At 36.9% G+C, this 15,921-nt stretch overlaps 1 protein-coding gene across 2 annotated transcripts in view; it reads right to left on the minus strand.

The window, feature by feature from the left end:
• Positions 1 to 3: 3 nt before the first annotated feature.
• The window catches only part of PIK3C2A (phosphatidylinositol-4-phosphate 3-kinase catalytic subunit type 2 alpha), a 53,783-nt gene continuing 37,865 nt past the window's right edge, over positions 4 to 15,921 (minus strand). Inside the window, exons 18-34 of one of the 2 annotated variants that reach the window (XR_004081145.2) lie at positions 15,610 to 15,704; positions 15,073 to 15,253; positions 14,370 to 14,474; positions 13,296 to 13,388; positions 12,845 to 12,974; positions 11,226 to 11,362; positions 10,372 to 10,541; positions 9,340 to 9,496; positions 8,811 to 8,920; positions 7,448 to 7,655; positions 4,985 to 5,109; positions 4,470 to 4,587; positions 4,286 to 4,367; positions 3,808 to 3,917; positions 3,569 to 3,694; positions 1,867 to 3,012; positions 4 to 768 (exon numbers count right to left, since the gene is read on the minus strand). Coding sequence is in view for 1 of the 2 variants with exons in the window: in XM_005153273.3 (XP_005153330.1) it covers positions 2,830 to 3,012; positions 3,569 to 3,694; positions 3,808 to 3,917; positions 4,286 to 4,367; positions 4,470 to 4,587; positions 4,985 to 5,109; positions 7,448 to 7,655; positions 8,811 to 8,920; positions 9,340 to 9,496; positions 10,372 to 10,541; positions 11,226 to 11,362; positions 12,845 to 12,974; positions 13,296 to 13,388; positions 14,370 to 14,474; positions 15,073 to 15,253; positions 15,610 to 15,704 (2,130 nt within the window). In the remaining variant the exon portion in view is untranslated. Of the gene's footprint in view, positions 3,013 to 3,568; positions 3,695 to 3,807; positions 3,918 to 4,285; positions 4,368 to 4,469; positions 4,588 to 4,984; positions 5,110 to 7,447; positions 7,656 to 8,810; positions 8,921 to 9,339; positions 9,497 to 10,371; positions 10,542 to 11,225; positions 11,363 to 12,844; positions 12,975 to 13,295; positions 13,389 to 14,369; positions 14,475 to 15,072; positions 15,254 to 15,609; positions 15,705 to 15,921 lie in introns of both variants that reach the window. The other variant, XM_005153273.3, reaches the window with a different exon arrangement.

Here is a 15,921-nt window from a genome sequence, read left to right on the forward strand (position 1 = left end):
AACTGTTTTTAACTCAGAGTAGCGTTTAATGTACTTACAGGACAGATATGGAGTCACATTTAACCCGCTCAGTACGGGCAGTATTGTACATCTTTATTAACGAGCTCGTTTAATTAAAGTATTTGGTTCTTACAGATACATAGACAAAGGGAGACAAAGGATTTGGTGTCACTCTCTTCCCTTAGCTGTAGCACTACCTCAGTCACAGTGTCCGAGTAAGGAGCACAAATGAGGGGAAGGTTGCAGCGAGCCCTGACAGAGCCCTCGCGTTAAGGCAGGCGATGGGGGTTTCTACACAGCCCGAGTTGTAAAAATAAAGAACTTTTATCAAAGATCGCACATGCTTCCAGAGACAGGTAGCTGTAGGTCATAAAAAGGCAGTAATAAAGTTTCAGTGCAAAGTTCTAGGTTAATAGAGAAAAGGAAGAGGTCTTAGCACAAGCTGTTGCTCTGAAATACCAAAACAATCGTACTGACAATTATACTTCTGGCTGGAGGTCATACGTGGCATAAAAGATTTTTTTCATTAAACAAGATATGAAAACACTTTAAAACTACATTTTCAAGCTACTTACCATAAATTGAACCCCAACTGAATATTTTCCTCTTTCAATTTTTTCTTTTATGTAGCATGTTAAAGTCTTACTGCAGCAATCACTTCTTTCTTAATTGAGAATAGTGCAAAGAGGTGCAAGCTTGGTGCTGTTCCTCTGCATGTGAGGAGAGGTCAAGACAAAATCCATGGCCATAAAAAGCTTCAGCCAGTGACTATTTTGAAAAGAGAGGGAAAGGCACAAGATGAGTTAAGCTATGAAAAAGATTAAATCAGAAGTCAGGACATGTGCTAATAATAATACAGTACTATATATTTTTTCAGTCCAGACAACTGTTAAAACTGCAAATCATTTTTTAAATGATTTTAGTTTATCTGTATTTTGTGCTGTAAGACACTGTGCTTTAATAGCAAACTGCAAAAAAGGCAGTACGTATTGCTTTAATTTTATTTCACAATGGAACGTTTCACAAAAACAGTAGTCTACTTTCCTGTGTTTAAGTGACTTGTGATTCTAATGATGGAATGGAGTAAGTCTCAAAAGCATCAAGTGAGCAGGAAATATATCTAGTTAGTTATATAGGTTATTATTTACAGGCTATATACTAAATGAAAAATATGCAGAAGATGCCTAATAAAACTGGGTTTTGTTAGCGCCCATTAGGATCAACCCAGTTTCTAACATTCAAGATATTCTTAGCATTTTCATTGTAATAATTCTTACGAAATTGGACCATGAATATTTTAGGCACCAGAGATTCAAGTTTACTCCTCTCTTCTGTACTGAAGGGAGATTGGTCAGTAGCAGGGAATGGAAAACCAGATTATGAAACGGATTTTTAGTGTTGGGTATACAGAAGGCTTTCCCCATATTATCTCTCTGTTCATAGTTGCATATTTTACTTTAAAAATCCCCTTAGTCATAGTCAGTGGCGATAGTCTCGTCTTGCTTCAAGATTTAGTACTAAAGTGGGTATCATTGGTTTAGACAGAATATGATCATCCTAAATATTGAGTAAGGTGAATAAAAAGGCTACACCTGTAAGTGCAGAAACACCTAATAAAGTAACCAGTGGTCTCATTAACAAGATACAGTAAGTGACGTTTGTACTCCACTCTCACAATATATTTCAAACCTAACATCCTGTGGTATCAAGTAGTTTTAGAGGAATTAATTCTTAGTGGGAGGAACAACAGTATTGCTGTGAAATGTTAAAAAAAATGTGACCAAGTTCCACTTCATTAATGCAACTCATTTCTGGCCTGCAATTCATCCAGTACTTGTGCTTTTCTTTACTAGAGGCCATCTTTACCTGGAAGTACAGGTGCAAAATATGCTTTGGATTTAGCATTTGAGTCTGTTCCACATTTAATCACTGCACTAATTAAATGTTCAGACATTCCAGAACACTCAGCAGCTGGGCACACTTCCTACAGCACCACATTCAGCAGTCTTCATCCAACTTTTGGAGATCATGGCTAGAAGATAGGGTAGAATTCTGCACTAACTATGAAGATCAGTATAAGTGATCTTATTTCTAAGTAGCACATCTTAGGAAAAGACTTCCAGCAGGACCTGCAAGGTATCAAATATGAGAATGTTTCCCCTTTTGAAGGAGCTCAGAGTTAACGTATACATATTTAAACACTGGAAATGAGGTAAAGACAAGCATTTGAATTATAAGGCACCATTATTTACATCTTCCATTATTGGCACACATTCCAATAAATCTTAGAGAACTATGAATCTGTGATTAAATGCAATTTTTCCAGCCCTTCAACCTTCATTTCTACAGGTGTGTGTGAAGCCAAAATTTTTACCCATTGCTGCTTCTGTGATGTCTAGTTATTAGTGGGAATGTAATCCTAAAATAATGTTATTTCTTTGATATTCTCCAACATCACACTATGGATGACAACACAGGTAACAAAAATGAAAACCAAAAATGCACTATACCCACAGGCCTAATGGTGAAATTACCATTTAACCAACAATCATGATCAAACTGCTCATCTCACTTTCAGGGATGGTTTAAAAACCTTTTCCTCTACCTGCAACTCTTAAACATTTACAAGAATGCTTTGATAACACTGCATAAGCATAAACCAGGTTTTCTAGATATCCTCCAAATTAGGCTACATGAACGTTGGTCCAGCATAACTGTTGAAACGCAGAGTCTCTTGTTTTAAGATGTACGAGTTATCTTCAAGTAGGAAGATGCACAAAGCACAAGTGAATATGGTTGTTCTGGTCTTCTTCAGGTGCAGATATGCATTCACAGATAGGGTACAGCAGTTAGTCGATACCAGTTAACAGTCTCCTTGCTCAAGTTGAAGTCCTTTAGTGAGAGTGTAATTCCACCCAAGAAAAAGTTCTCACGTAATGATTCTGCACTGAGCACACTTAGCTGCAGTTCTCTCTGTTTCAGAGTCTCCATGCTATATCCATTGTACACAAGCTAGAAGGTAAGAAGTCAAGAAATGTTTGGTTATCCAAATGAAGTCACACAGATTGCCCTTTCTTCTGACTGCCTAGCCACTGATAGATGTCTTAACTGCACATTACGACATTATAACAGTATGTCTGTTCCTCAGAGGATGGGCTGAAGTACATCCACATTTTTCTTTGTGCTCCCAATGCTATGTGTTTAAAAGGACCAGTATTTTTAGATGGAAGTACCGTTTACATGCCAAGGCTTCAAAATTCATTCTTCTCCATACTATGGATCAGTGAATCCAGAGCAGGGAAATCTTTAGTGTTAAGATTTCCATCCTTCTCTCCATCACTCCTCAGAGTCACTCATAAATTTCTGCTTACTAGTAACAGTACATTTACCTACTCAGTGGCTTTGGGGCTCTTTTTGTTTGTTTTTTAAATTGGGCACAAAGTTTTTCAAACAAGATCCTTTTCCATTTATACATCTTTGCAGATTTTTTTAGAGAGTATTTTGATTACTGCTTGGAATAAGAGACAATAGCAAACCATAGGGAGTTACTACATAAATTTTAACTTGCCATTTCGTTGAAAGTTGGATTTCTTGTCTTCCGGGAGATTTTGGTTTTGCGTTTGGATGTTTTGTGTGTATCAGGTAGTAAGTATGTTTTCACATAGGGATTTGGATCTGCACCATCTTCTGTAACCTGCAATCCAAACCAAAGACAAATTAAATAAACTTCGTGGATATCTACCTGAATATTTATTTTCATATCCAGGCTTTACAGCCCTCAGCAGTAAGCTCAGCATCTCTACTTACCAGGTCTTTAATGTGCATGACCATGATAAATAGAGTGCTATTCCTATATGATATGGATAGCTTCACTTCTCCTCCCACTTTGCCTGAGGTAGGACTTGATGGACTGGCATCTGAAAGAAAAATATACAATTATTTTCTCTGTAAAATTTGCACATTTTCATCAGTACTACACTGACTATATGTGGGGGAAAATAAAAGCCTTAGGCCAAGATCAGTTTCCAATTTTATTTCTAGTTCCCTATTAAGAGGGCAAGGCCATACATTTTAAAGATTTCTGCGTTCTCTTGTAAAAGCCAACTTGGAAGTTAGAGTCAAAACTTGAATTACTGTATGCAGGCAGATTTGGAAAGACAGGGATGCAAAGTTTTCCATGAGGGAAAACTACAGTTAAAAAAAAAAAGAAAGAAAAAAACACATTGTGAAGGTGCCATACTATAGCAATTTAATTTATAAACACCATCCAAAAAACATTACCTACCTGTAGGTCTGGCTATTCCATCTATTCCTTCCACTTTGTCATCACGAAGTAATGGATGGAAAAAAGTATAAACAAGATCACACTAAATTTGGATGAAGAAGAAACATTACATATTAGTTGAAGTGTTAACAAGCATCAAATTCTGAAGATTCGCATTAGATTTGCTTAAGTTATTTGAACTCACTTCTGCCACCTCTGAAGAACTGTTCATCAGACTTTGTATGTAGCTGTTGAGCTCCACTTTTCTTTTAGCTGCTACATCTTTTATATGTGTTCTTCCCAGAACCATCTTATTAGGAAAGCTACAACAAAGAATAAGACAGACTTCTCAGTTAATTTATCTGAAGTACAGATAGATTTCATTGTCACTTCCATCCTGAAGTGCTGACATTCTTGTTACATCAGTCATGAGTAGAAACACAGCATGCTACTAGGTAACTAGGTAATGACAGTATAGAAAGGCAAGAAAACATTTATAGGTCACTGTTGTAAGTGATACGACACAGTCTAAATAAAGAGTTGCTCCTCTGGCTCTCCTGTGTTAAAACTCGGACAACAGCTCTCTCCCTTAATCGCCACTTTGAGACCTAATTTGCCCTTCTGAAGTGCTGTCTTCATTTCAAGCTATTTCTTCATCCACCCAGCTGGGACCACTTTTGTTGCTTTGTTATATCAGTGATGAGTGAGTTAGGAACATACCCTGGTAACTTCCAAAGAGGAAAGAGAATGCCAAGTTTGTTGTGAAGTTCCTGGAACTCATCAAACGTTCGGAAGACAAACGTTGGCTCAACTTGCCCTTCTCTCAGAACTCTCACTACATAGATCTGTCCAAAACACAAAAAAAACCCCAAAAAGATGAAAGTAGTAACAATATTATACAACTGACTTAATATAATTTTTCTAACAATTAATTATTTCTACTATGGTAATCCTTCTCATGCACACATATCCCAGGAACAGCATTGGCATTTTCTAGCAGAGTTTAAATAACCCTACTGTACTGCACAGTAACATCACATGATCTTTCCGTAAGTTAGATACACATCTGACAGGGGAATAAAAGTAGTTAAGGCCGTCCACATTCTCCCTTTTAAGCCCCACTCTGAGTTTAGTGAACAAAGTTTCAACACACCAGTGTAGGATTACATTTAGACATGTATCTGTGGAGCCAGAACTATCACAGATCTTTCCAGGTGTGGATCTGGGAGGAAACCAGTGCCTAATTTTTTTTTCCAGTCTTATTCTCTCAAGATTCTGAAGGATTACACTTCTGAAGTGACAGTTTGATGGGCAGATGCAAGGGTACTGCATTATACAAAAGGTACTTAAAAAAATACTGGGGGTACAGTCCCAGGATGAAGTTATTCACATTATTATGAAAGGGAAATGAAGGTTGAGGAACTGCACAGAAAATTCAATTCAGTGGACTCATTTGAAAAACAAGTGCAACTGGAAGAGGTTTGAAATCTAGACAGAAGGAGACTATATCATCTTCACAGTTTTCTGGAAGAGGTTGGTTTGGCTTAGATCAGGAGTACTCAAACACATTTATAATATAGTGATTCAGAACAAAGCTCTTTTTCCCTTCTAGTATTACTCTACCTTTCCTTGTTGGTGTCTTTCCAGATTAAGACATTTACAGCAAATACAACTTGGAGAGAGATATATATTTGCATATATCAATATAGGTCACTTTTTAAACAAGTTGAGGACAATGTAACTGAAGCTGACTATTCTAGGTCAAATAGCAGAAGTAAAAAAATAATAATAATTAAAAAAATAAATCACTGAACAACCAAAACCTGAAGATGGCAGCACACCTGCATAGGAATACAAATATTAATAGGAGTCTTAAAAGCGTAACCCAGGTCTATCAAAATCCTGAGTAGAGTGTAGGTACATTAATACAGGAAATTATACTTTTACTTGAAAGGAGCAAATACAACTTTATATGGAAGGTCAGAACAGAACTAGGGAGTGTTTGACTCAATGACTCCTATTCAGGAAGGAGACATTTTACAGAAGCCCATAAAGATGACTCAAATACCAATTTTTTTAAGTCAACCAACACTACTTCTGTTCTTTCTGCTTCCTTCAAGATTCTTTCCAAGAAGTGTCTTCATTTTGAAGAATATTACTGGATGCTAAAAATACCAGTCTGTACACCAGCCCTCCTGCGGCTGCTTTATGTTGGCCAGCAGCTAAGCACCCACACTCCTGCTTGCTCACTACCACGGTCTCACCAGTGGGGCAGGGGAGAGAATAAGAGCGAAAGCAAGACAACCCATGGGCTGAGATAAAGACAGTGCTCGAGAGGGAGGTGATGCTAAGACAATCTCTCATCACCTCCCACAAACAGATCCATGCCCAGCCAGTCCCCTGGTAACAGCCACTTAGAAAACAACACTATCCCATTCCTTGCTTTCTTCCCCTACCCCCAGTTTTATTGCTGAGCATGACTTCATGCTATACAGTACCTCTGGCCAGTTTGGGTCAGCTGTCCCTCCTGTGCCCGTTCCTACCTCCTTATCCACCCATAACCTGCTCACTGCAGGGGAGGGGGGGTAAAGTGGAAGTAAAAAAGAAACCCTTGACACTGTAGAAGCACTGTTCAGTAAGAGCCAAACCAACCATGCGTTACCAACATAGTTTTAGTTAAACATCCAAACCACAGCACTGTGTGGGCTGCTATGAAGAAAGCTAACTCAAGAGTTCTCTCAAGTGAGAGTCAATACAAACTCTGTTCTTCTCCAGGAGTAAGCAAGTAAGCAAGCCAGCCAACCAGTAAGATCTGGATTTTGATTACGGGTTTTGTTTTTACTTTCAACTAATCCAGAGTCTTGCATGTCAACACTGGTGTAGGCTTCTACTCTCCATTATAGTTAACACAGTCAGACCTGAGAGAACTCTTCAGCTCATCCTGAATCTGACATTAGTGCCTAAATGAATGTTTCTATAGCTGTATTTACTAAATCTCTGTCAAGAAAGGGAACCTAGATGTCTACCTCAAAGCTAGCTACTTAAGGCTAAACAAGGCAAATTTTCCCTGTATTAATTCTCTGTTATTAAATACTGAAGTTATGGCAAGAAGGAGAACATATCTTCTTGGAAGAGAATGCACAGTGTCTTCACTGGAGGTGGAAATAGATTCCACATACTTACATAGTGTTTATCTGGGTTATATCTCTTCTGATACGTAAACACAGACACCTGTTTGATTCGGCCATCTTGTTTAAGAGAATATGTTTTAGCAGAAAATGAGAGAATGGGTTCATCATTAGAAGGTAGACCTGAGAAACGCAGCTGAGCCAAGTTGTGAATGAAGAAATTAAACTTTGTGGCAACACTTCCCAGACTGGATTCAATCAACCTAGAAAGAAAAAAAAAAAGTCAAATTACACAAAAGTAGTTCTATCAATGAATAAGACTTAAGAAAAATAAAAATCACTCTTATTGACAGAGAAAGAGTTTTTAAATTAATTGTGATCAGTGGGCTGTATAAATAGCATCAGATCAACATTTAATAGTAGTTTAAGTATCCAAGAATTTAAGGGTTTCCAGGGTTGGTAAAAAGCCTGGAGCACTGCATCCAGCTCTGAAGTCCTCAGTATAAGGAAGACTGGACCTGTTGGAGTGGGTCCCAGAGAAGGACACAGAAATGATAAAAGGGCTGGAAGACCTCTCCTATGAGGAAAGGCTGAAAGAAATGGGGTTGTTCAGCCTGAAGACGAGACCTTATAGTGGCTTTCCAGTACTTAAAAATACAATAAGATGGGGACAGCAGGGGCAGTTGCAATAGGACAAGGAGTAATGATTTTAAACTGAAAGAGAGTAGATTTAGACTGGATATAAAGAAAAAAGGGTTTTTTTTATGATAAGGGTGGTAAAACACTGCAATAGGCTGCCCACAGAGACTATAGATGCTGCATCCCTATAAACAATTCAAGGTCAGGCTGGATAGAGCAACCTGCTTTGGTTGAACATGTCCCTTCTTGTTGCAGGAGGGTTGGACTAGATGATCCCTTCCAACCCAAATTGTTCTTCTGCAGTTTCCCCCATATACTGAAAATTTAAGTACAGTAACACATAGCAACACTGTATATACACCCCCACATGCTACACTAGAGCATCATCCCTTCCTCCCTGGTGTGCAAAAGCACTTCTTGAAAAATAACTTCTTTACAATACAAGGTTCTAATCATACACACTGCTATTAAGCAATTTTGCATGTATTGGAAATGCAAGCCTCAAACAGCCAGACAGAATTATCTGCTCTCAATATTCAAACAATTTTACTGCACAAGGTTACTCTTAAAGGCAAAGTATTTTAGCACAAACATTCATCTTGCATGAAACTGTTCTATGTAGTTCACTGGTTAACTGGTATCTTATGATTGTACAGTGTAACTATTTAACTCCTACAGACATGTTTGTGAACATCCTTTGTACATTTTTTTTCCATAGCCAAAAGCTCCCATTAAGAGGATGATGCTGGGAGATAGTTTAGTTTTTACTTATCCAGTACCTTGTAAAGAAAATGGTAGCTTCTGCATCTGTTGTTTGGGGCTGGAGAGCATCCTGGACATACTTTAAGTCCTGAACCCCACTTAGTTCTGGTAACCCAGAAGAAAGCATCTGCAAGAAATTAAGTTACAGATTTAATGCTGTAAAACCAGCATGATTTTACACTGAAATTACTCAAACTTAAAACATTCAAATTCATTTTAAGCTGCACTAAATTGCTAAATGCTAACACTGAGAGCCAACAATTACTTACAATCGGAAGTTATTCACCATTTCTCCTGAATAAAAAGCAGTTAAAACCACTGCAGTGTAATTTATGGTATTATCTTGGCTTTAAATTTTCAGGAAACAGGTAGGTAGTAAAAAAGCTCAAAGAAAATTCTAAATATAGCCTTCCTAAAAAGCACATCTGATGTTCCTGGTTTTTAAAAGCATGCATTAAAGAGTTTCTGCAGCATAAAAAGCACAGCATTTAATGCATCCAACATGATAGATCTATCAAGTTCCAACTGAATTTGATAAATGATTACCAGTGAAAGGAGGTTAAGGAAGAGGCTTGCATGTTTTCTTATCAAGTTGTAAGCTTGACAACAGAGATCCACAAATAACTGAAAGCGAATAGTGGGTTTTTCACCGCCATTAATAACATAAGCCATATCCGATGTTAGCACAAAAGGAGCTCGATCCCTGCTCAAAAAGCACAGAATTCAGAAGTTAATTGTCAGATCTATTCACCTTGTCATGTACTTCCTCCTGCCCTCCATCCCCACCACAAGATAATGATATTAAATCATCAATTAATGCCATTTTACATTTTTAAGTTTTCAGCTCCATAGTGCCATCTCAGATTCCCAGCACATTCACAGGGTACTGGACCTACAGCAGATCTCATGGAGCAACAGTTGGAGAACATGTTACCATACTATGCTTTCCATATCTCATTTATGGAAGCCATAACACACTAGAACAAACAGAGTAACTCTACTATCACCCAACTAACACATAACTCCTCTATGCTGGATGTAGATTATCTTCCTCTACATAGAGAATTAGTAAATAACAAACTTGCTGCTCATTTTTTTTCTATAATATTGACATTCACTACTGTTTTTATAAGCCAGAGCCTCTTCTCATTTGTTCCACACTCAAGATACTCAGGTGATATAAAGGTCCCAGCACTCAAATTTTTGTTGGGTTCAAGTTTACCTAACAAGTTTACCTAATAATTGCAGGGAGTATAGCTAAAAAAGGTGAAGCTATACCCATGTTTCATCTGGTCCTCCTGGAAAAGTATGACACCAAGATTTGTGTTAGATGTGCTTTCACTTAAAACAATTCTGGAGATCAGAATATGGAAATAAGATGGAGCCTTTTAAAAATTAATTCTATACAAGTAAATTTGAAAGCATTCTAGAAACTCTGTGGTTAAATTGCAAGATGTTGGCTTCATAATGAGACCAGCAGATAACAGGAATTTAAAAGTTAATGCTTAGAATTATAATAATTATAAAAATATACTAAAAATCAAGTCATGCTCTACATCACTTAGCTACAGAAAATACCTTTTAAAGCTACCAAACATCTGTGCATGACCCAGAAATTTTCCAAAGTCTATGTGAAACATATGGCCTGTGTTTCGGAGCATTATGTTATCATTGTGGCGGTCACAAATTCCCAGTACATAAGTAGCTACACAGCATCCTGCACAAGAGTAAATGAAGTTTTCTGAAGCCTGGGAGGGAGAGAAAATAAAACCAACTTGATATCGAATATTAGCAGGAAGAAGCATCCATGCATTCAATACTCAATCTTCACAAGTGTAAAGTCCAAGTCAGACAAGACAGAACATAAAATCTGTTTTTTTTTTTCCCAAAATAGCGTTTTTCAGATAGCATTGCAAAATACTTCAGATATGACACTTCCCAGCAAAAACCAGAATTTTGGTGTTTAATTAAACGGAAAAGTAAAGAGGAGTTGAAGACAAATTACAAAAATAAATAAGTATGCTAGCAGAGAGAGAAAAGGGTACAAGACATTCTTCCAATGTGTTGTAACATCATTGTAGCCAAAAGAAAAGCTTTTGGGTTTTGAATCCCATGTGGTCCTATGAGAAGAGGCCACTGCTCCTAAACCACAGTTAAGGGAGCCACCATTCCTCCCCCTCTTAAATTTGAAGTATGCTTTTTCTATTTGTGATAAAAACTCCTGATGTGAATCCTGAAAATCCATCTGGCTACTTTTTTGTTACAAAAGGGATTTTTGTTTACTCCTTTTCCAAGTAGAGTTAAAAATAAAGTTTTCCAAGGACGTAAAACAAAAACTTAAATGGGAGATCTGGAAAAGGAATTCTTTCATAACACGGTATATATCCCTTTTTAAAGATCTTCCAAAAAGAACAATAGTGAAAAAAACTTACCTTTTCATATTCCTCCTCTGTAGGATTATACTTTCGCAACCATTCTGCCAGAGGCTTGTCTTTAAAAGAACCTGTCACTCCGTATTCCACTTGAATTTTCCTGAGTGTGTCTGAAGCAGGAACAAGCTCTACCATGCCTATATAGAAAATATAACAAAGTGTATTTAACCATCTCCTTGAGTTACATTGCATTTTCATTATTCAGTAGAAACTTTCTTGACAACAATAGATTTTATAATCTTAGATAACCTTTTCTCAAAACCCAGTTAGGTATAAAGTTAGTGCTATTAGTGTACTAAGCATTTCTACAGGCAATATGGCAAAGCATGAAGCACATGTAGCAATCCCAAGTTAGGCTTTATTACAGTTAGTTACCATTACTAGAATGCAAATATGATTTACACTTTGCAGTTACTGCTTAAAGACTAATACTAGTTTATATAGTAGAAAGTAATTGTACAAATTATTTTGATGTCAACATTTCTTATACACCAATACTTAAGTAATATAGTAACTTTAACTCCTGTTGAATGGTTAAACAGACCAGACTGCTGCTCCAGAAATATGGCTGTGGGTTTTATACATGGCCTTATTTTAGAGATACCATTTACTAAAAATATTTGTAGAGCTAAGGCATAAAAGGAAAAAATTTGATTAACAGAATTTTACTCCTATCTTGGCTAGAGCTACTGAAGGCAAATCTGTAACTGATATACAAGTCTGTTTTTCACTTTAATGCTTCAAGCACTTTAGGAATACTAATACTAGCAGCAATAAGAAAGCCCCAGACAACATGCTATGCAATCAAGGAATTCTTCAAGTAGGAAGAAAAGCCATCTGTTTTCTAAAAAGAAAGTCTTATGTAAATAGAAGCTTTTTGCTTAGGTTTGCCAAGTTCAATTTCCAACTTTTTCATGTATTGAAGAATTTTTATCATTCTGTTCTAGTATGTGACTGAAGAAATAGTTTAGTTATTGTTTATCCTTCTAAACATCATGTGGCTCTTTGTGGTAGCTCTAGGGAATTAGTGAAAACTAGCGAAAAGCATGTTCAAGGTGTGACTTAGCTTCAAGCCTAAAAGGCAGCCTCATATTGCCAAGGAACTTTTACCAGTATATGACAATAATTCTGTAAAATACCATGTGCATGTGGTGGGGGGCATTTTAAATTTTTCTTCTTTTTGCCTGTTTCAGTACAAGAATGATACTTTCAGACCCAACTGCAGCAGATTCCAAAGACTTGGAATTTCTTTCACCATCACTAATCATAACAAACTTTCAGAATCAGGACTGCTATGGCACCATTATTTTGTGCTGCACTAAGGGCATCAAGAGAAACCTTCACTTTTATCATTACGCTTACGTGTTTGTACCACTATTCACAGACAACAGCATGCATAATCATCTCAGGATTCAAGAAGAGACACATTTAAATGCAACTCAGCCATCAGGAAATTCAGAACAATTCAACTCGCTATACTCTATTGAAGTTCCTTGCATGGAAGGCCTTTGTCCTTCCACTGTTTCTTGGGCCTGCCTCTGCACAAAAATTTTTCACATCAGCATGATAAGAAATTGAAGTAGGGGAGCAAAGATTATAGGCAGCATCTGGTTTTGCACCTCGGTCTTTTCCAGTTGAGAGGCACTTGAAGATAACCATCCGAAGATCCAGTCCCTCCTGCAGCCATATCTTATCCATAATCTTAATCATTTGTAAAGCCAACATGTCTTGTCTCAGGTCTTCTCCAACCTTAAATGGAAAAATAAAAGTTAGAGAAATGTTTTCAGCAAAGTAAAACTTAAGATTTTGTTTTACATTTCTAGGAAACATATGATGCATTATGCTACTTAATTCCTCATAGCTATGCCCTTAAAAAGAAGTAAGCTACATTTAAGCTTTCACATGTGGTAGACTTGCTTTCATATTTTATCTGTTCGGATGTCGGTTTCTAGATACAGAGGAGCAACCTCACAAAATAACTAAGCTATGCCAAAGTTAACTGATACCAATGAAATAGTGCTTATCATTCAACTTTTCTTCTTCAGTATACATGTAAGGCGTAAGGCCTACCTTAAACATCACATTGATTTCTTCTCCCAGAGGGTCTGCATTTATCAATGCAATTTTCAGTGGTACTGCATTGGAGCTGAAGAAAGAGCATGCCTACAAGTAGATATAGTGTTAATATACAGAAAGACTATTCCTGCTAGCCCAGAAAACAAGACATTCTGACAACAAGCAGGTTTGACACACTTCAGACTTTTAACACTGTGATTGTGGTGAATATGTGCTTCGTTTGAACAAAGAGCTCTTTGGCTGTTATTTGTTGAATTCTTGTACAAAATCCAGTAGTGCAGTACAGTGACGTTTTATACATTTTGAAGGGAAAACTGGATAAAATATGGACTAATATTTTTCAGCAGCTTTTTAAAAAGACAGAAGATATATAAACTGTGTATTTGCATGTTTCACAGTATTTTGCCATTTATCTGCTTTCAAATACATATTTATGATTTAATAGTTACAGTAGAGAAAGAAAGCAAGACAAACGGCCTTTCCACACAGGATTAACTCCAGTGCTCAGCGACTTTTAGGTTCTCAGTCATGCATGATGATAATCAAGACTGTGGTTGAGCACATATTGTCAAACCATGCAGAGCTCTGGAAAAACAATTTAACTGCTTCTGCTACATTAGTATTATTTTCTAGACCTTCACAATAAAATAAAGCTACTGTCTGTCTCCCTGGAATCAGTGCTTCTCTTGAACACAACCAGTAATTGGTAGTTTCACCTATTTCACAGTATCTACTTACTGAGTTATAGCCTTGCTCAACTTTCTTTTTTGATTACTACTGCAAACAGGACTTTGTCACACACTGTAAATAGTTCCCTGCTTTACTATAACCAGGATTGTTGGTCTTGAGACAGGGTCTAAAGATAAAATGGTTTTAGATATATATTTTTAATACAAGGACCTACATTGGTCTTAAACAGGTATTTGTATAATTTTTATCTTTGCTCAGCTAATTTCACACCCGTCATAAATAGCTTTCAAGCACCTCAGCTGAGTTTTTTCTATTTGTAAAAGCTCTGTCTATATACGTAACAGTTACAAAAAGCTTTTGAAACTGAGTGAACTGTACCTTAATATTCAACTCTTTTGCCACAAGACTGGGATTGAGAGGCAAACGGCATTTGTTCTTCAAGAAAAATAACTGCACACGTTCCATGCCATTTTGCAAGGCAGCCTGCAGACAAAAAACCATAATATTGCAGCTGACATTTTCTTAACTGGAGCTTCTACAGACAACTTCTGGACAAAGTTATCCTGAAGCAAATGTTTAAACTTGTCAGTGTCAAAGGAATGCTAGATATTCTAACTGAGGTTTCAGCTATTAAGAATCAATATGCCTAGCAGTGCAACCACACAAGTTTATGGGTTTTGGTTTGTTTTGGTTTTGACCAAACCAAATTATAGCATTTCACTCAAGCAAACTGCAAGTTGATATGACTAGCATATAAAGAGATACTCCATTCTTTTGCATAACAGGGTCATTCTTCAGCCGTAATAGGCTGAAATCCATTCCCAGTTTATTGTACACAGAAACCATCCTACTTTCTTACTCTATCACCTCACACCTTACATTTCAAATGGCATATTTAACAGTAACTATCAACTTGATTAAGCCACTAGCTTGTTAAAATAAAGAATAATATATTCATAGATCTATCATTACATTATACACAACATTTTATTGAACTGAGACTAGAAAGGCAACTGAGTGGCTTGTTTTGAGGGTACACTCAGTCTAATTTTCCTTAAGAATATTAAAAATATATACACACCTGCCGAGCAGATCCACTTGTTTGCTTTACTCTTTCTGCTACCATTCCAAAAAGCTGCACTAGCTTGGTCTGCTTCTCCAACTCTTCCCTCAGTCTCTTCCCACAGACTGAAAGAAAAGCTCCAAGAATTTGCTCATACCTTACACCAAACTTTGTATCATACAGTGTATCCTTAAGAAGCCTGGAAAAAAAAAAAGAAAAGAAAAAATTCATAAGGAAAATACTGCAAACAATGCAATACTAAGAGATTAAAACAGTTTACTCAACCAGTACTATGTATACCTGAAGTTACTGATATACAGGATATACAAAGCAAGTTTGTGCCTTGCAGATACTGTTTTTTTATTAAAAACAAAACAACCGAACAAAAATACCCAAAACACAACCATCCCAGGATCTACATTTTGTATACTCTGCATTCCTAACATTCAATGTTATGAATGATGATATTGAGGAAGAATATTCCCCCCCCCCCCTTGGAAGTATTAACCTCATATTAAACGTATATAGTGAACAATGGAGCAAAAAATATCTTACCAGTATAGGTAGTGCGCTACTCGAATGCTTCCCAGTGCCCGGGCCAAAAGAAATCTGACAAGAGCACTATCAAGATAGGTTTCATACTTCAATGCCTAAATACAAAGAAAATGAAATACCTCTGATGTGGAATTAATTCTAGATGAATAGAATTTTGACTAATGCACAAACAGAATCACCCCAGATCCATAGTGTAGTTAAAGCAATTATTTATTAAAATTGTTTCCCCTACTAGGCATTAAGGTCATTAAGCATGGAATTGCACTTTTGCTGCCAGGGATCAGCAATTCCTTTTGGTTTGCAAAAACAAAA

This window comes from Melopsittacus undulatus, chromosome 4 (genome assembly GCF_012275295.1).
Source record: "Melopsittacus undulatus isolate bMelUnd1 chromosome 4, bMelUnd1.mat.Z, whole genome shotgun sequence".
NCBI classification, from domain to species: Eukaryota; Metazoa; Chordata; class Aves; order Psittaciformes; family Psittaculidae; genus Melopsittacus; species Melopsittacus undulatus.